General features: G+C 35.2%; 1 protein-coding gene across 1 annotated transcript in view; it reads left to right on the forward strand.

The window, feature by feature from the left end:
• Window positions 1-21,756, forward strand: part of LOC131160250 (mediator of RNA polymerase II transcription subunit 33A-like) — a 43,967-nt gene continuing 22,211 nt past the window's right edge. Inside the window, exons 1-8 of the mRNA XM_058115696.1 lie at window positions 1-625; window positions 3,532-3,642; window positions 15,727-16,080; window positions 17,774-18,090; window positions 18,227-18,318; window positions 18,402-18,780; window positions 18,889-19,099; window positions 19,205-19,319. Of these exons, the coding sequence (XP_057971679.1) occupies window positions 348-625; window positions 3,532-3,642; window positions 15,727-16,080; window positions 17,774-18,090; window positions 18,227-18,318; window positions 18,402-18,780; window positions 18,889-19,099; window positions 19,205-19,319 (1,857 nt within the window). The 5' untranslated portion in view covers window positions 1-347. The remainder of the gene's footprint in view (window positions 626-3,531; window positions 3,643-15,726; window positions 16,081-17,773; window positions 18,091-18,226; window positions 18,319-18,401; window positions 18,781-18,888; window positions 19,100-19,204; window positions 19,320-21,756) is intronic.

Here is a 21,756-nt window from a genome sequence, read left to right on the forward strand (position 1 = left end):
GAATGTCGTTTCAAGTGTGTTCGCGTTGCGTATTGGGCTCTCTAACCTTCAAAATTTCAAACCATTTTGACAATTTTTTCTTGGAAAACAAAACCCCCAATTTGACACGGTCACACGGACAAAAGATAACACCTTCCAGTCTTCGCCGCAGTCTTACTCCTTCCTTTGGCCGGCATTTACTTCTTTCCCCGCGCATCTCATCCTCTCTTTCTTCTTCTGCAATCGCAATGGCGGGTTTGGGACGATTGGGCGAAAGCAGGAGCGCACGTGGGCGGTCGGTTTCTCTCTAATTGAGGTAGTTGTGTGCGTGTGGTGTGTGGGCGGAGCAGAAGCAGAAGCAGAAGTGAATGGCGAGTGAGGCGTTGAGGCAATTGGAGCAGAGAGTGATGGAGACGCTCAAAGGGTGTCAAGAGCGAAGGGAGCCGCCATTGGTATGGACCCTTGAAGTCTCCAGGTGTTTGGGGATTGCGGGGTTGGGGTTGCCCAGTCCCGAGCTAGCGGAGGTGCTCGTCTCCAACCTCTGTTTCGCCAACACCAACAACCCCTCTCTCTGGAAGTTCCTGGACCAAGCCCTCTCCTCCCGCATCGTCTCTTCCCTTCATGTCCTCTCCCTCCTTTCTTCCAGGTTCTTCTTTCTTCTTTCTTCTTTCTTCTTGTTTATATTTTCGGGCACGCTGTTAAAGCTTGACTTTAAATGATAATTTGGAAAAAACAAATGGGTGAGAACTAAAATTATGAAAATTGAAAATAAAGGAAATGTAAATCGGCAATGGAAGGCCTGCTGACAGGTCAGGAACATGGTAAAAATATTAGGGAAAGGAAAATAAAACATCAAGGAATTTGCATTTTCTGTTTGATTATCAAGGAAAATGAGAAAGAAAATATGAAATATACTAAATCCATGAACAAAATTTTGATTTTACACATTATTAATATACTCACTTCCTTTTGTTGTTAGTTCATTTTTCGAGTTTTGTTTGGTGTTTTTGATTTGTTTAATGTTTTGGGAGGGTTTTATTTTCTTTATCTGTATTCTCCCTTATACTTGTCTTGTAATCACCCCAAGCAAAATTTTTGATCCAAATAGACCCTTAATTTATTGATGAAAACAAACTGTTGTGATTGCTAGAGCTATTATATATAATTAAGCTGTCCATTCTATTGTAAACACACCATATTATTGTATTGAATGAAAGTTGTTGTCTGTAAAGCTTATTTTAGGCTGTTAATGTCATTGAATGTGCATAGATTTACGAAGAAAAGAGAAAAAACATGGTGTGTTTTTTACTATAAAAAAAAGTAGTGAAAATGCATTACTCCCCTATGTATTCAATTTTTTTCCCTGTACAACAAAGCCTTCCAATTCTGTTGAATATCAGTTAAATGCAGTCCTTAAAAACCCCAGCAGAAGCCCATAAGGAAGCAAGATATACAATTTCATGCAAAAGCAGGCTCAAAGACAAATATTCACCTTTGAAGATTCCACTGTTACTTTCCAACCACAACAAATCACAGCAAACACAGAACGCTGCTCTATTTATTTGGTTTGATGGCATACCCTATAAAACAAACACAGAATGCTGCTCTATTTATTTAGTTTGATGGCATACCCTATAAAATCAAGATGTGCTGATTTCTAGTGTACCGCACTGACACAATATTCCATTTTCTTTTTGGAATCAATAGTCAACAGTTATACTTCAGGAGCATCTGGTATGTCCTGAATCATTTAAAGCCATCTAATTCGTAAACCACAAGGATTTAAGTTTTCTATTTTCCTTTTTAATTTTTTATTTTGACTTTCACTATTGCTGATAGGCTGAGTTTTCACCATGTGCATAGTTACAAGAACCAAAATCTGAAAGGAACACTTACCATTGCATTTTTCTTATATTTTCTCTAAAAAACTTAAAAATTTTCCAATAATTATCAGTTATATCAATATTATAAACCAAAATGAATATGTTCTTTAATTGGTTTACATTTCAAAGGAACAGCATCATCATTGTATTTCATGAGGAACCTATGAGACAGTGATAGTATTTCTTATTATAAACTGTATTTCTCAATCTAATTTCATAAAAATGGCCATATTGCCAAATTAAATGAGTCAAGCCAATATTTATTCCCACTAACATTTCTTCCATTTAAAAGAAATTCACAAAAGTAATCCTGGTGCCGATCAGATATTCAAAACTTCAGGAAAACATCCATTGACCCCTATCCCAATGAATACCTTCTTTGCCCATCTCATTCTCTAGAACAAGTCCTTACTATGTTGCTCAGTAGTTTTCCCCTGCCTGATGCAGGCTTCTATCCACATTTTAAGGAAAATTTCAGATATCACTTTAGAAAAATTTCCTTAGTCCTTGCAGCTCTTGCCTAAAGGCGATTTTCTGGGTAGCTTCTAGCTGCAAACACTCATTCTGGAAGTCACTGATAGATTTGGCAATATAGAAGGAGAAAATAATAGTATTGATGGTTGGTTTTGTAGCGTCCATTTTCCATGCTTTTAATGTCTCTTGTGAAATAATGTTATAGATTAGTTGTAGTTCATGAAAATACTTCTTCACTATAATTTTGGAAAAAGATCCATTAAACTTAAAAATTTTATTAGTAGTTTGGTACAAGGAAGCATACGGGACAATTGTTGCAGCTTTGAGCTGTGTTTGGCTTGGGGAACTAGGGTTTTCAAATTTCTTGCTAAGTTTGAGCTAAGGGTCAGTTGTATTAAAACTAAAACTTAAAGCTGTCATTGAACTGTAAAGTCAAGTGTGACGCAAACATTATTTTTCGATTGAAAATTTGAGTTGAAAATATTCTACATCAATAAACACAAAGATTACTAAGTATTTTGAGCTTCACTTTGCGCTTTCTTTATATTTTCCATTTCTTTGGAAAATTTGAGCACTCTTTCTCATTGGATATACATAGTGCAACTTTGTTGCAGTAAGTGTCTGTGTTAATAATTGTTTTTCGTCTGGTTCTGCTTTGCTGATAAAAGTGGCTAGTTAACATGAGCTTTTCAGAACCTTCTGTTTGCTTAACATATTTTCCAATTCATATTTTTTGATTCGTATAGAATGCTCAAATGAAGGACAAATTTTATTGTTATCTTTTATTTTTATATGTAAGTGCATATTTATATAATTTAAATAATTTTAATACGAATTAGTTGGTGACTTCGTTCAGGTAGGGCAGTTCTCAATTTAAAATTTGAATCTAATCAATTGTCTTCCCCATTTAAAATGGATGTAGGGTTGCATAATATGTAATAGATGCGAACATATGATTTGACTATGCACATGCTTTTTGGAGGAATTTTAGATCTTTCTAATTGTCTGACTTTACATAAATACTTGGGAACTTGGAATCAGGGATTCATGTAAAAAGGGCACTATCTATTTGGTGAAATTCAGAAATTTATTAAATCTTCTGGAAAAGGAATGCTATCTTATTTTAAAAAGAAGATTTTGGAAAACTAAGTTGATTCTCTTGTTTATGAGATGTGTTATCATATCTTTGTCACAGGGTAATTCCTCATCGCTGGTCTCAACCAGAGGCATATAGGCTCTATCTTGAACTTCTAAGCAGATATGCCTTTGCATTTGATCCATTGGAGGGAGATGCTTGCAGAGACAAGTAAGTGTTTTTTCCCATTTTGTCCCGAGTTCAGAAGTTTGCTTTGTGCCTGTGTGCCCCTTTGGAAGCTTGATTTTTTGTGCAAATAAAGGGAGTGACATAGCAGAAACCTAGTATTGACAGCTAATATATGGGGATCTCTATTTTCTTTCCTGGTGACTCTGCACTGGGCCTCTGGCAGGAATCCTTTGGACAAACATTAAAAAATATGGCCAGGGCAAGGATAAGGGTTAAAATTGGCAATTTTGCAAATTTTTTTTTTTGTGAACTTTGGATTTTGAGAGAGGGGATGCCTAATTTTGCCAAAATCAGGTTTCAAGTTTTTTTAAACAAAATTTTGGTCGAAATTTCTTAAATTTCTAGTTTTTCAACCAACATTTCTGAAATTTAAAATAAAAACTATAAAGGAGGAAAATTTGAAGTTCTTAGAATTTTTTTTCTAAATTATTTAGAATGGTGAATTTTAATATTTCCCAAAATTTTGTTCATATTTTCTATTACTTATTAAAAGTTTTTGGTGTTTCTTTAAATTGAAATTAAAATTTGTCAAAATTTCTGTAAATTGAGACCCTTGAAATTTCTTGAAATTTCAAATGAAAGTGAAATATTAGTCCTTGACTCCTTGGTTAGATCTTGAACTTGAAATTGAATGATGGAGGGCAATGATAACTAAAAGACAGTGAGGTAGAATAGGGAGCTAAACATTGGATGAATTGATTCGACTTTTGGAGGCTGATTTCAAAGAATGAGGTCAGGGATGTGTTGGGTCCTAAACTCAAATGTTTTAGGCTTATGTTTATCTTTGGGTTTGTTTGTAAATAGGTGTGTGCTGGAGAACCACTAATGGAGAGCTTTAGGGCCTGTTTATTGTGGAAAACATTTTCTATTTTTCATTTTTTACTTTTCCAAAGAATAATAAAAATTTTAGCTTATTTTTTAGTTTTTCAAGATTTGTATTAAAAAGATACAAAATGAAGAGTTTGTTTAAATATGCAAAACAATCTTCATTTTGTATTTCTAGATTTCAAAATAATTACAAAAAGACAACTTATTTTCCAATTTTTAAAAATTTATACAAGGTTATATCTAGAATCATGAATTTTGATGCTTGAATTTTGGATTTGTGTGGATTTAGAAGAAACTCTATACATAATCTGCACAAATTAAAGTCCAAGATATGATTTGCATCCTCCCATATGCAAAGTAAGAGTTAGAAATCAAGAAAACTAATTAAAAGGTTTTTTTCTAACTTTTCTATATAAATTTGGAAAATTGGAAAACAAGGTGACATTTTTTGTAATTATTTGAAAAATTAGAAATGGAAAATGTTGAAATGTGGAAAAGAAAACTGAATATTACACTAACTTATGAAAAAGATTACAGTTCCTTTAAATAGATGATAATTCTCATTTAATTACTAGGGATATTTACTACATACTGAAAATAGAATATCCTATTTAAAATGGAAAGTAGTAGAATAGGAAGACTATCTATAGAATCGGGTAACATGCTACCCAAATCCCCTAGGATCGTGGAACAAATCAACTGATTTGTTAGCTGTAAATCTCCTAAAGATCAGCCTCTAATAAAGGCTGACAGATATCTAATAATTCTACACTCCCCCTCAAGTTGGGCTGTAAATATTGATTAGGCCCAGCTTGGAACTCAGATCATCAAAATTCTTTCTTGGCAGAGCCTTGGTAAGGATATCGGCTGTTTGGAGACATGTAGGCACATACAACATCTTGATTATTCCTTCCTCTATTTTTTCTTTTATGAAATGTCGATCCATCTCCTCATGTTTTGTTCTATCATGATGCACTGGGTTCTTTGCAATGCTGATGGTTGGCTGATTGTCATAGAACATCTTCATGGGGTTTTCACCTGAAATCTTTAATTCCTTTAGAAGCCTTCTTAGCCATATTCCTTCACAGATGTCGTGTGCCATTGCCCTGAATTCAGCTTTTGCACTGCTTCTTGACACAACTGATTGCTTCTTATTTCACCATGTAACTAGGTTTCCTAACACATATGTGCTATACCTAGAAGTTGACCTTCGATCATGTATTGATCCTGCCCATTTTGCATCACCAAATACTTCAATATCTCTTCTTTGATTCTTCTAAAAAAATGATCCTTTACCTAGTGTTAGCTTCAGATATCTTAGGATTCCATAAACTGCTTCCATATGTTCTTCATTGGGATTGTTCGTGAATTGACTCACCATATTGACAGAGAGGCCAATATCAGGTCGGGTGTGAGACAAATATATAAGTTTTCCAACTAGTCTTTGATATCTACCTTTATCCACTAGTGCACTGTCTTCCTTGGCTCCTAGTTTGGTTGTTGAATCCATAGGAGTATTTTCTGGCTTGCATCCGAGCATCCCAGTCTCTTTCAAAAGATCTAGAACATATTTCCTTTGGGAGACAAAGATTCCTTTCCTTGACCGTGCCACTTCCATGCCTAGGAAATATTTGAGATTCCCAATGTCCTTGATTTCAAATTCTTTAGCTAGAAGACTTTTGAGACTACTCATGTCCTCCTCATAATCTCCCGTTAGAATGATGTCATCCACATATACAATGAGGATAGAAATTTTTCCTTTAGGAGAGTATTTAACAAATAGTGCATGATCAGATTGACATTGAGAATAGCCATACCTCCTGACTACCTTTGTGAACTCTCGAACCAGGCTCTTGGGGATTGCTTGAGCCCATATAAAGATCTTCCGAGTTTGAAGATTTTGTTGTGTGTAGCTTGTGTCTTGAATCTAGGAGGAATTTCCATGTAGACTTCTTCAGCTAGGTCTCCATTGAGGAAGACATTCTTGACATCTAGTTAGTGAAGAGGCTAGTCTAAATTTGTTGCCAAAGATAAGAGGACCCGCACTATATTTAACTTGGCTGCAGGGGCAAATGTTTCCTCGTAGTCGATTCCATATGATTGAGTGAATCCCTTTGTTGCCAGCCGAGCTTTGAATCGGTTAACACTTCCATCTTCATTGTATTTCACAGTGAATATCCATTTGTAATCTACTGGACGTTTTCCAGTTGGTAATTCTGTGATCTCCCATGTTCCATTCTTTTCTAGTGCATTGATTTCTTCCCAGACAGCAGACTTCCATTCAGGTGTACCGAGAGCCTCTTGTATGTTATTAGGAACTTGGATTTTGTTGATGTTGGCAACAAAAGATCTAAAATTTGATGATAGCCCCTGATATGACACAAAAGTGTATATTGGGTGTTTTGTGCATGATCTCACACCTTTTCTCACAGCAATTGGACAATCACTATCATCATTAGTTAACTCATTATGGGAAGTCTTGGGATTAGAGTTACCTGGGGGATTTTCACTTGATCTAGGGCTCGATTCAGACTCTTGGATTTGCTTAAGGGATGCCTATTGTTCTATCTTCTTTTGGTTCCTTCTCCTCCATGAATAGGTATTCAACTCATCATTTTTTGTTGGTTGAATAGTGTCTAGATGCCGATGTTTCACGGGAGATTCTAAGAAGGGATGTGAAGGAGAAATGGAGTCAATAGTTGGAATAGATTCAGAAATTTGTGATAGGTGAGAAGGGCAGAATCAGAAGAAGGGTGAGATAACTCTTCAATATCCCAAAGCTGGAATTCCTGTGTAATCTCCCCCTGAATTTCAGATTTGGGGTAATATAGTTGTTGCTAAAAAAAGGTGACATCCATGGAGTGATAATATCTTTTAGTAGCTGGTGAATAGAATTTATAACCCTTTTGGTTTGGAGAGTACCTGAGAAAAATGCACGTAAGGGCTCTAGGATCAAGTTTACCCCGATGTTGACTATGAACATGAACAAAAGCTGAGCACCCGAATACTTTGAAGGGAATAGTGGAGATGAGTCGAGTATTGGGAAAGGACTGAAGTGGAGTTTGACAGGGAGTTTGGAATTTGAGAACGCGAGAGGGCATCCTGTTTATGAGGTAGGCTGCACTCACTGCAATGACAATGGCTTCACCCCAAAAGTGTTTCGGTATATGTGTAGAGAACATGAGGGAGCGGGCAACATCTAGTAGGTGCCGGTTTTTTCTTTCGAAAATTCCATTTTGCTAAGAGTGTCGACAAAGGAAGGTGTATTATACCTTGACTCAAGAGATAATCATCAAGAATGGATTTGAAATATTCTTTGGCATTATCAGTTTTCACAATCTGTATTTTTTCTTGGAATTGTGTTTGGATCATGATGTTAAAATTTTTGAAAATTTGAATTGCCTCTGACTTTTCTTTCATGAGGAATATCTAGGTAAGTCTAGTGTGATCATCTATAAAAGATATAAACCAGCGAGATCCAGTAATATTCTTGATCCTATATGGCCCCCCCACATCACTATGAATCATTGAAAGGGTTGGGATGCTTTGTAGGGTCGGTTGGATAAGAGTTGGGAACATATTTTGAAAATTGACACATCTCAAACTAAAAATCATTTGGATTTTTATTATTGAATAATGAAGGAAAGAGTTTCTTGAGATACAAGAAATTTGGATGTCCTAACCTATAGTGCCACAACATAATTGCACTATCATTATTAGAATGAATGACAAAAAAATTACTTTGACTTCTAGACACTAAACAATTGGATTTGTGAGTTGTTCCTTGAGGAGGATCATTAACCTCGAGATGATAGAGCCCCGAACACATCTTAGCACTGCCAATTGTCTTCCCCAAATCCAAGACCTGAAATTCACACATATTTGGGATAAATTTAGTAACACAATTGAGATCCTGAGTGAGTTTACTAATAGATAGTAAATTGCAATCCAAATTTGGCACTAATATAACTGAGTTGAGTGTTAGGTTCTTTGAAATTTTAACAGAACTTGTACCAGCCACCTTTGAGAGTGAGCCATCTGCTATTTTGACTGTTAAATTCTCATAACAAGGACTATAAGTAGAAAATTTTTTTCTATCTCCAGTCACATGGTCTAATGCTCCTGAATCTATAATCCATGGACCTAGCTTCCCCTTTTTAACATTAAGAGCACTTAAAAAATTACCTTTGTGTGCCAATTGCCAAAGAACCGGAACCAACCACAGTAGTAGGGGCTGCTGAAGATTGGTTGAACATTTTCTGCAACAATTCTAGTTGCTCCTTGCTAACGAGAGTGGGCTCAGGTGGTGTTGGTTTTTCATCTACCGAGACGAAATTTCCCGTCCTTCTCTATTGTTGGCAAAGTGGGAAGGTTTCCAATCTGTGGGTTTACCGTGGATTTTCCAGCAGGTGTCCTTGGTGTGATTGGGACATCGACAATGGTCACAACACGGCCTCCCTTTCTTCGGTCTACTGTCACTGCTGTAATATGGATTTCCTTGAACCGCAAGGGCTGAACTCTCCAAGTTTGTTGCAGAATCTTGAGGACCCATCATTATCTTCTTTCGACTCTCCTCTCAGCAAACTTACGCTTCTCGGATGTTTGGTAGTGGTTTGGATCCTAGGATTCTTCATCGTACTTCATCAAGATTTTTATTTAATCCAATCAGAAATTTGTATATTATTTTCTTTTCAACAATTTGTTTGTACCTTATTCCATCTTCGGGACAGCTCCAATAGTGCTCCCCGAATAAGTCCATCTGTTGCCAGTAACGGTTGAGGGTGTTGAAGTATTGGGTCATTGTCAAATCTTCTTGGCGTAAGTCATGGAGAACACTTTCCACCTCAAATAATTCAGATGTATTCTCATTGTTAGAATACGTTTCCTTGGTAGCTTCCCAAATCTCCTTCACTGCTTCGTAGAGAAGAAAATTTTCTCCAATGTCATTTGTCATGGAATTAATGAGCCATGACATGGCCATGTTATTTCCGATTTCCATGTTTTGAACTTCGCATCATCCTTGCTTGGTTGGGCTGCAACTCCTAAGAGATAATCATCCTTTCCCTTTCCGCATATAAACATCATCAAGGAATGGGACCATTGGAGATAGTTATTCCCATTAAGTTTGTGTCTTGTAACGGGCATGAGGCTGCTATCTGAATTGTTGCTGTTGCCTGAGACCATAGCTTTCTGATTGGTGGTGACATCTGAGACTGAAGAGGTGGAGTTGCGTCTCCCGGTGGCCATACCGTATTTGGTCATATGGGAAGATTAGGGTTCAGAAGATGCTCTGATGCCATGTTGAAATGTGGAAAATAAAACTGAATATTCCACTAACTTATAAAAAAGATTACATTTCCTTTAAATAGATGATAATTATCATCTAATATTCTAATTACTAGGGATATTTGCAACCTACTGAAAATAGAATATCCTATTTAAAATGGAAAGCAGTAAAATAGGAAAGACTATGTACAGAATTAGGTAGCGTGCTACCCAAATCCCCTAGGATTGTGGAACAAATCAACTGATTTGTTGACTGTAAATCTCCTAAAGATCAGCCTCTAATAAAGGCTGACAGATATCTAATAATTCTACAGAAAATAAAAATATTTCCACAAGAAAATGGTGCTAAAACTGTTTATTGTTCATTTGTTTCATGCAAATGTTGTAAAAATGCAAAGATAACACTTGAGTGAAGTATTTATTTTGTTTGTAAAAATGGAAATTTAATTGATTTTTTTTTGTACTTTTTTGGAAATGTAACATGGAAAATAAAGGCTGTTTTTCACAACTAAATGGGCCCTTAGATGCTTACATGGTAGCTAGGATTTTTATTTTGGTTTGGGAAAATTTTTGGTTATTTTAGATATTTGGTTAGTTTTGGTTTCTTTTGTGTATTTTAAGTACTTGGGTTATTTTGTAATTTTCTATTTTAACTGGGGCTATTTTTTAATTATTTGTGTTAATTGTAGCATTGGGTGTATAAATAGTGTGATTGTGTATTGTTGGAATAGTTATCATTTTTAATCAATTGCAAATAGTGTCCCTCACACTCTCTCTTGTGCAGCACTCCCCTTTTTCTTCTTTGTCCTCCTCCTTCTCTTCTCTTTCTGTTCTATTTTGGTCTGTGGTGTTCTCTAGGGGTGTAATTGGTTTATTATAGTTCGGTTATGGGCCAAACCAAAAACCGAACCGAACCTTTCGGTTTTTGGTATTCTCAAACTGAAACCGAAACCGAATCGAAACGAATTTATTATCCCTTAGAGAACCGAACATTCGGCGGTTCAGGTTTTTTCAGTTTCTAACCGATTTTCTAAATACTCAATTGTTTTTCACAAGGGTTGTTGAGAATCTATTGGGCATTTTGATTTTTTATAATGTTTCATAATTTTAACAAAATTTAACCTGTTAAATAGTTTAGACAGTTGGGAACTTGTTGGTCTTGTTGGACCTTTTCTTTTTGTTTGTAATTCCTACTAGCTTAGTAGCTTAGTAGCTCCTACAAACCATCATAATGCAAATTACATATCAATTAACCACAATGTCCCAATCCTTGGGCACTTTAATAATTAAATCTCTCTATCCCTAATTTCACAAAACAAGCAAGCAAATTCTTTGGCGCTTTAATAATTCGGTTTATCTGTTTCTAATTACCCAGAAGAAACAAACATTCACAATAACCAAAGAAAATATGAAATATCCCAAATTACAAATAGAAAACAGACATTCAAATTGTTCATCAAAAGAGTAAATCAATGGTTTTAAATTTTAAGGGATTGAAGTCATCCACATTCTTCAATCCATATTCTTCAATTCTCCAATCTCCATACAAGCATCATTCATGGTTCCTAATAAAATGAAACAATATGAAAGTTATAATAAGATAAAATTAAATTAGCGATCAATGTTCATAAAAAGAGATGAATACATAATCTTACCAGTATATCATCACCGGTGTCAATACTAGAAGAATTTAGGCCAAATTTATCAAATTTTGAAATGAATGAAAAAGAAAAAATTCAATAAATTAGAGAAAATAAATACAAAACAATAATTAGAATAAAACAACTGGGAAATGTGAAAAATATGCCGTAAGAAATTATTTTTTACCTTTCTCAAGTTTATCAAGTTCTTCAAGGCTTTCTTCATAGTTAAGTGGTAATGGTGAATTTCGCAACCAATCTTGAGAACATATAAGAGCCTCCACAATCTTAGGAGTCAATGATGTCCTAAAAGAATCAAGAACACGACCTCCCGTACTAAATGCAGACTCAGAGGCAACAGTAGCTATGGGGATAGCCAAAACATCATGTGCTACTTGTGAAAGGATAGGAAACCTTGGATTATTTATCTTCCACCATCCTAAAATATCAAATTCATGACTAGTCTCTTCAAGGTCCTTAGAAAGATATTTATCATGATCACTCTTGCCTTCCCCACCTTCTTTTTCTGACCTATGCCTCTTGAATTTATCTGCCATAAGCATCCTTATCTTCATTGATGGTTGCTCAGTATCCACCATACCACTAGAAGAACTAGAGCCAATTTCAGAAGTTTTACCGCCAGGTCCACTGCATTGTCTAACCCCATTTTTGTACTCATCAAACATTGAAAAAATAACATCTTTCACCTTTTTACTCAAAATTGAAGATGTAGGAGGAGAAAACAGTTAGAGAAAGGCCCACTCCACATACTCTAACTTGCATCGAGGATCAAGAATGGTGGCAAGAAACATCATCATGTTCAATTTTTCTAGATTCCCCCAATAATCATCATATTTATGTTTCATTTTGAATGCCATTTCACCTAAGTCAAAATCATCACTATTGCACTAGTCTTCCAACAAAGCATTAACCATGTAAATTTCATTGAAAAAAGTATTATTAAGTCACATAATTAGAACCAGAAACACGCAAAGTGAATTCATAGAATTATTCTAAGAATTGCCATCCTCCTCACATTATCCCAATCATCTTCCATTGGCTTTCCTTTTCCACCATCTCTCGAAAGATCAAGTGCAAAATCTCGATCTTTTTCATCATATCTAATAAAAACTTTTTGAAATTTTTTAGCAGTTTCCAACATCATATATGTGGAATTCCATCTAGTAGGCACATCCAAACGCAATTTTTTTTACCATTAACCTTTTCCTCATCTGCACACTCTTTAAATTTTGCAGTTCTACCAAGTGTTTGCCTTATATATTTTACTGCTTGCCTAATTTGAAGTACCGAATCTCCCACAAGTTTCCATCCATCTTGCATAACTAAATTATTGATATGCGCAACACAACTCATGTGCAAGAATTCACCATTGAGCTCACTACCCTTCCAATTGTTCACCCTTCTCTTTAAGTAACTAATGGCTGTACCATTAGAACTTGCATTGTCCACAGTAATAGTATAAACTTTATCTATTCCCCAATCTAACAAAGCTTTTTCAATAGCAAAACTTAACACTTCTCCTCGGTGAGTAGGAACTAGACCAAAACTTAAAATTCTTTTTTTTAACCTCCATTCAATGTCAACAAAATGCCCAGTTAAACACATGTAACTAACATTTTGTAAAGAAGTCCAAGTGTCTGTTGTAAAGCAAACTCGTTGACAATTATGTTTCAAAATTTTTTTCAATTTCTTTTTATCTTCTCCATATAAAAAAAGACAATCCCTTGCCATTGTCACTCGTGATGGAACCTTAAATCTAGGTTCCATGAGGTTACAAAAATGTTTAAAACCTTGTCCCTCCACAAATCTGAAAGGTAATTCATCCACTATTAGCATATATGCTAAAGCCTTTCTAAGAACACCTACATCATATTTTTGGCATGTTAATTGTTTTTCTTCCATTTTTGTTTCTGGTTTGAAGTTAATTTGTGAGTGATTACGATCACGAGGTCTTCTATAGGGATACTTAGCACGTGTATTCAAGTGATTCCACAAAACTCTTGTTCCATTTCTTCTTGAATCGGCGCAGAACACTTTCGGACAATATTTACATTGAGCTTTTACCTCTTGAGTGTCATCAACACATAATCTAGTAAAATGGTTCCATACCTCTGATCTTGATTTAAACTTCCTCTTCTCACCCAACTCTGTTCCTGAAGTAACAACATTATCCGCTGATTCTGTATTCATGCTTGGGCTTGGACTTGGGTTTGGGCTCGAACAAGGAGTTGTATTGAGACTTGCATTGTTTGCAAGTTCAGACATCTATAAAAATCATGTATAATTGCAAATTCATTAGATTTGAAACATAAACTAATATTGAAACACTCACAATATCATATTCTCTATGATATTTGAGAAGCTAGTGCATGAAGAAAGAGATTAAAAAAATAAAAAAAAGAGAAAACTTGTATGTCCAACAATATTTATCAGCACAACTTTGTTATGAAGATCAGTGAAGCAGAATAGTGACTACAATAACTAATATATAAAAATAAAGGTAAAAGCTAGTATTCGTTGTTATTTGTTTGAAAATTAAAATTAAGACAAAAAGGGTGAAATCTGGAGAAATTCATAACAATTTAAAAATTAAAAAGGAAAAAGGCTAGTACATAAAATTCAATTAATTTTGAAAAATTAGAAAAGCTAAAATAAGCCATAAAAAATCCAGGAAGTTTTAAAGCTGTATACACAACAACATAATCAACAAAATTTATCCATTATAATCAAGGAAAACATAAATCATATATCAAAACATTAAGTAAGAACCAAAAATTTAAGCACACAAAATCAATAAACAAACTCCAAACAAATCAAGCCTATCAAAACACTATGAAACCAAGCTGCCTAAAACAAAGAAACAAACTTAAATTAATTTTAGCTCAAATTTAAACAACAGAAAACAATTCCATACCCTGCAGTCTACACCGCTGCACTGATACGGAGAATGACAGCTGTCTCCCTTGACTCAACAGAGTCAAATCGGAAACCTGATTCTCCAGTATGTGAGAATTCGAAGTAATACCACTGAAGCAGAAAGCACCGAAATGAAGAGCCATATGCAAATTTATACACAGGTACTCAAAATTTCAAAAACTCTATCCCGAAAAACGATTATTAAACAAACCCCAGTTGTTCTCCCAAGATCATCAGAGTCATCACACTCCATCTCCCCACACACATTGACATCAAACACAACAAATATGCAAAAGAGAAAAAAAATCCACAAAATAAAAGAGAAAATTACTGATAAAATTGGTTAGGGGATCGACGAGGCAAACTGTACCTCAGCTGCTTGAGAGGACAAGGGAGAGAGGCAGAGGGGCTCTGGGGACTGAGAGTCTAAGAGTAAAGTGAACTTGTGAAGTGTGAAAGAATCAAACCCTAGTCCCCCAGATTCATATATATTGAGGGACCGGATCCAGTGTGGTGCAACCCTGGATTAACTTATTAAATGGACCAATCATAATTAAATAATTATATTAATTTATATATATAATTTAAATTTAAATCTGTTTTTTCAGTTCAGCTGTATTTGGAAACCGAAATCGAAACCGAAACCGAAAATTTACATTTCTAAGACTGAAACCGAAACCAAATACTGGAAAAACGAACCGCTTTTGATTTCAGTCCGGTTTTCGGTTTTTCGGTAATTTTTGTACACCTAGTGTCTCCTCTTCTCTGTTCTGTCTTTCTCTCTCTTTGGCTGGTCTTCCTTGACTCTTTATTCTGTCTTTAATTTCTTCTCTGTTCTCTGTTTTACCTGCAGCATCTTCTTTCCCTCTCCTTTCTCATTTCTTCTTCTCTTCTCTCTCTGTTTCTCTCCCTCATTTCTCCCGCAATTCTTTCTCTGTTTCTGACATTCTGTTGCTTTCCTACATCAGTGTGTCTTAGCAGTTTATGTGTAATTTTTTTGTTTTAGATTCCTATAAGTTAGAATGTTGTTGTACTATGCTAACAGCAGAAGGTTGGTTTTGGAAACAATATCCCATGATCTTCTTCTCTTTGTCTTCCTCCTCTTCTCTATTCCACCCCCCATAACATCCAATGGCTTTCCATCCTAAATCAGATGGTGATCTCGAGGGCTTTTTATTTTTTATTTTTATTTTTTATGAATAAGAGCTGATTTATTTAACTCAACTGATAGCTGATTTTAATGCTGCTCCAAATATTTGTCACGAGAATGTAGTCATTGGGAATATAATTGAATTAATTTTCAGAGGCTCTCAATCAACCAACTTCACAAGACTTTTCTGTTTTTTTCATTTTTCTTATCCTTCGCTGCTTGCAGGATAATCAAATCTGTAGATACTGCCCTTCAGCTTTCCCAGACCTATACAATTCAAGTTTTGGAGCTTGGACATGCATTTGCATTGTTCTTTTTCAGCATTGTTATTGGCTTGGTTGATTGCACATCAGATGATTGGGGATTGCAAATGACTTCTGGAGACAGATCAAGTGGAGCATTTGGAAGTGGAGACCACCAGAATATGGAAATAGACTCCAAAGGGAATCAGCATTTAAGAAGAAATGAACTTCGTGAACAGATTAGGAGAAAGAATTCTTTTTTGGCCATGGAAGTGTTGGGAAAACTAATGGAAAGCAGGAAAGCTATGGTTCTGCTCCGCCTTGTTCACTTGAACATGTATGTAATGTGGTTCTTCTGTTGGTTTCCCCTATAACACCTCACTGTGAGCATCTGTATTATTTTAGTAAATTGAATTTGCTCTAGCATTACATGAACAAATCCAAAAACCTGGATTGCATTGCTCTGATAGTTGGAATTTTTATATTCTACTTGGTTGTTTTTGCTAATCACGATTGCTTTGGTGATTTGTTTGCTTTTGTTGTCAAAAAATAATTGGTGAAGTTCGTAAGAAATGTCTGAGAATATGAATTGGCTTAGGGGCACTCTATGGTATAAATTTTTGGATGATAGGGAGCCTCTGCGATTTTATAAAGCTTTTGCTCACCTTGTAAACCATGTTTTAATTTATTTGGATTTAAACGAAATCATATTCTACACTTTTATGGGTGTAGTACTATTTTTGGAGGAATCATATATTTGCTTTCAATTTGGTTAAAAGCAACAGGATGACCAATGTTGTATCTACTTGAAGGCTTGATAAACTTGCTATGTTTTTAAATTTAATGGTGGTTTAAATGGTGGTGACTCTTGGATATGTCTTCTGTTTCTTCTTTACAATTTGGCATTAGGGCCTTTTTGTTAGATATCATTTGCTTATCTTAGCAAATGGATTTCCCTTCGGAAAAGTCTTCCATCCCACATCAATTGCATTTTGTTCTGTATTGATTTCAGTTCCTCACTATTTTTTGGCTATTTTATGTAGAACTTTTGATTAAAAGTGAAGCTGCCCAAACAAATTTTCTTTTCTTATAATCCAAGAATCACAACTCACTTATTTAAATTATCTCACTTAATTTTTCTTGCATACAATTGTGAATAATAGATAGTTACACGCTGTCTCTCTTGCATCATATTTGGATGATCATGCTCATTGGATGCTTTTTGTTGAAAGAAGTGAACATGAATTGTGTGAATCTGTGCTTTGGATGTATGAATGGGGGCATGTGAGTTGTGGCACTCTTAGTCATAGGACTCATAGCTCATAAGCCTATTTGGGTGCTGAACATCTTCAACCTTGAATTACCCATTATAGAACTGAAGTCTTTTATAACAACTACTACTACTACTACTACTGTCAATTTTCCTTGCAATGTGCCAGAACTTCTTGGGATTTCAATCCCTGGCTTCTAGGAGTGGAGATTAATAGTTCCTTGTTATAGCACAAGTGAATTCTGATTTAAATTATGGTATTAGCACACTTTAAAATACCTACATGTCATGTTTCTATCTTAGTTTATGTAACTGGGGCAAAAATGATGTATCCTTACGACACACAAGTCTTTTTTTTTTCCTTTCAATAAATGCAAAGATAACACTTGAGTGAAGTATTTATTTTGTTTGTGATTACTTCTTAAAATGTATAAACCTTATTCCGAGGAACCTAATATTGCATATAAGGCGCTTAGGCGCCAATACATGCACCCACGAGCATAGTCAGCCAAAGTTGAAAAGCAACGTTCTTCTTGAGAGAGAGGCTCAAATAGACAGGGATGAGAGCATAAGTTACATAAACTATTGGATTTGGTTTTGATTTAAAATTTAGGAAAGTGTTCTTACTGTGCAAGAATATAATTGTCCATATAGCTGTCAATTAAAACAGATGATCCAGATATACTTTTATTCTAAATCAGCTTGCTTATAGGATTTTAATTGAGTTGCTGATATATGGTTCTCATTTTTGGAAACATAGGCCTGAAAAGTTCGATGGCCTCCTTCAGAGGATGCGGTTTCTTGAAGCCCATAAATTTACATCCTCAAATGTAAATTCTGCAAACCAGCTTCTAGTGAGACTCTGTGCAAACATCCATGGAGTTGTGGGATTTGAATATCAGTTGAACAAGCACCAGCTCATTGGGATGCTTATTGATATTGGGTCAAGTAAGTCAGCATTTCGCTGCAATTTGGAAGCTGGCCAGTCTGCTTGTTGGGTTCCTTTTGATATTTTCATGGAAAATGCAATGGATGGGAGGCAACTTCCTGCCACATCATTTATTGACATTCTTACAGGTTATCTTCTTGGAGACTTTACCCTGGATATTATTCTGCTTGCTTCTTTTTAAAATCTTTTATTCATATTGGTTGCAAAAAATTATACATTTTGATGCTGTTTGGCATTTACTAATTGTGATAACTTAAACTGCAGAAATAATCAATACTCTCCAAGTTTTCAACCGAGCTAGCTGGCAAGAGACCTTCCTAGCTCTCTGGATTTCAGCTCTTCGCCTTGTGCAGCGAGTTGAGATAAAACACACTAACTTTGCTTCTTGAGCAGAAAGAAACTAGCTGATATTCACACTCTCTCTTATGCTAAATTGCAGGAACGTGATCCTCCAGAAGGGCCTATTCCTCACCTTGAGGCCCGTCTTTGTATCCTACTCTCAATTGTCCCGTTGGCAATTGTTCATGTTGTGGAGGATGAAGCCAAGTTGTATTCCTGCTCTGTTCAAGAAGCTATAGCATCGAGATATAATGAGACTGGGTGTGGACATGATGGGAAAGGTCTCGATTCAAGAAAGCATGGACTTGTTTCCTCTCTTCAGAACCTTGGACAGTTTTCTGCCCTCTTAAGCCCCCCTGCGTCAGTTGTTAATGCGGCTAACAATGCAGCTGCTAAAGCAGCAAACTTCATTTCTAACTCCAAAAATGCCAGGGATGTTTTAGCTGGAGGCAGTCGTGGTGATACCTCTGTAAAAGCAGGTTAATTTTTAGGTGTACACTTTGTTTAGGTTCTATACTCAGATGGTATATATATATATATATATATATATATATATGCATGTGCTCAATACTTCTTATGGTTTTTAGGTGGGAACATGAGGCATCTCATAGTGGAAGCCTGCATAGCAAGAAAATTAATTGACACGTCAGCATATTTCTGGCCTGGTTTTGTGTCTGCATCAATAGTCTCACAGTCAGATTCTTCTCCGGTTCTAAAGTCTCCTTGGTCCACATTTATGGAAGGAGCTCCGTTAACTGCAGCTCTAATAAATGCCCTTATCATTACTCCTGCTTCATGGTAAACAGCATATTTCTGTTTCTATCTGCACCCGCGCATGTAGCTTTACTATGGCTAGTAAACCAGTTCCTTAATTTGAATTTCTCTATTGTCTTCCTTTTCAAGTTTAGCGGAGATTGAGAAGCTATATTATATTGCACTAAATGGATCAGAGGAGGAGAAGCCAGCAGCTGCGAAGATTTTATGTGGTGCTTCTCTAAGCCGTGGGTGGAATATTCAGGTATCTAATATTTGTACACACACTGAAATAATCACCTTGGACTGTTTTTTGACCCTTATTTCTGTAGTGGTTTAAAGGTACTTCATGGCTTCTTATTTATATGATTTGTGAAATTCATTTTGAAATGATTTTTTTTGAAATTTGAACTATTAGTCATCGACACTGAGGAGGTATTTGCCATGGATAAGTTAAAGAGTTTTTTACAAGAAAATAAATGGCTGTGGAAAAGGTGAGGTAGTTTGAAGATACATGATATTGGAGAAGGTAGTGATTGGAATGAGGTTGTAATAATTATTGGTAAAATGCAAAATAAAATGTTTGGGATGTTAAGAGATGAGGTAATTAATGTTACTGGTGCATATGGACCTCAATTAGGATTAAATGATCAAGTAAAGCTTGGATTTTGCACAGACATTGCACGGGACAAGTAGGGATACTATTTTAAATTTTCCAATATTATTTTTTTTCGATATCAAAAGAAAATTTCATTAATAAGAGAAGAATTCACAAGAGGGAGAATGAGACATCTCCTGAAAATATCTGGAACAAACCACAAAAAAACAACTAAAAACTACAAAAAAAGAAAAAATCAACAAGCCAGCACATTCTTCCAATCTCTAGGAAACTATTCCCTCTGAAAAAGCCAAAACCAATACACAAAAAATTTAAAATATTTTATGATGTTGTAATTGTAAACACTTGCTTTGAAAGGGAGATGACTACTTAATTACATTTAGGACTGGACAACTAAATTGATTTATTTATGAAGAGAGTAGATTGTGCAAAGGTTGTAAGGTTGCACTTGCTCAAAGCTTGACCACTGAACAGAGTATAATGGTATTTGATTTATGTGTTAAAGAAATAAAAGCTGAAGAAATTGGGAGGACTGGCAACCACGATTTAAATGATGCAGCAGCAAAGGTGAAAATTTAGTTCCATTCAAGAATAAATTGTGAAAAATAAAGAAAATTAAATGTTGGAAGAAAATGTGAATATGGATAAAACAATATGGCCAATTCGTATGTTAATCTGACTTATCAAAGAGAAGTTGTATTGACAATTTGGAAGATGCCCTTTGGGAATATAAGGGAAATTACAAATATTTAAAGGAATGCTGCTGGTGTAATGGACCTAATAAAGTTTTATCCATGGATGTTTGTGTTATGTTATATCTTTGTTGTGAAACTTGTGGCCATCTGTTTTTGCTCTGTTTTTCTTGGAATATTTGAAGTGGATTTGTTGGAGAGCAATGGGGTTGTGCTGAAAATTTGGTAGACTTGTTTTGGTGATTCATTTTAGAGGTTTTTGTGGAGAGAGGAGGAAATTATTCTTTGGAGCATGCTATTTTTGTGGTAATTTGGTTGTTTTGGATGAGGAGGAATTATAGATTGTTATGGATCAGTATTTGCCAGAATAGTTACTTTATGATCGAGTTGTTTTCTGAGCCTCTTTATGGTGTTTTACCTTTGGGTCCTTCAAAGTAACTTCTTTAATTGGTGTACAAAGAGGGGGGAAATCTCTAGTATTTTATCATTCCGTGGTTTATTACGTTTTCTTTTTCTCTTTGTTGGAGGGTGGCTCATCCCTTTCTTGTATTTCTTTTTCTCCCCTTTTTGTAAACTTTCTTATTTTATGTAATAAAAAGGTCCCACAAGTGGCCAGTTTTTAGTAAAAGCTAGCACATCAAAGCTGTTATGTGGATCCTTTCCTAGTGACAAATTGATCTGATGTCATAAGCTAATTTATGATAAAATTCATACAAAACAATTTAGCATGCGTTTGGTCAAAAGTAAATTTATTAATACTAGCTTAAAAATTAAAATTGCGTGTTTGTTTAATTCATTGATTATATTGTGATGAATCAGAATTATCAAGTTATAAAAAATCAGAAATATGAATTATTTATCGGCCAATAAGTTTTTGGTTACTAGTATTTGTAAAAATATTTTATAATATGAATGATTGAAATAAAAAACTATTGGTTGTAAAAAAAATTATGAACTAAATTTGAAGATTTGTATGCCCATGTTGTTATCGAGAAGGCAATGTTATAAGGTGTTAGAATAATAAAAATAATTTCAAGTAACTTAGAATTTAAATAGGCTTTTATTTTGTTTAGGGTGGCTTAAAATACAGTTAAAGATTTGTCCAACAACAACAAACAACAAAAACAAAGCCTTATTTCCCATTAGGTGGGGTCGGCTATATGAATCCTTTTTCGCCAATTTATGCGATCATGGACCATTTCTTTTGATAGATTCAGGGATATTAAATCTTTATTCACTATCTCTTCCCAAGTTATTTTAGGCCTACCCCTACCCCTTCTACCATCCCCCACAATAACTAACTCACTCTTCCTTACTGGTGCACTATGTGGCCTATGTTGCAAGTGTCCATACCATCTTAGTCGCCCCTCCCTTATCTTTTCTTCTATAGG

Source organism: Malania oleifera, chromosome 7, assembly GCF_029873635.1.
Source record: "Malania oleifera isolate guangnan ecotype guangnan chromosome 7, ASM2987363v1, whole genome shotgun sequence".
NCBI classification, from domain to species: Eukaryota; Viridiplantae; Streptophyta; class Magnoliopsida; order Santalales; family Ximeniaceae; genus Malania; species Malania oleifera.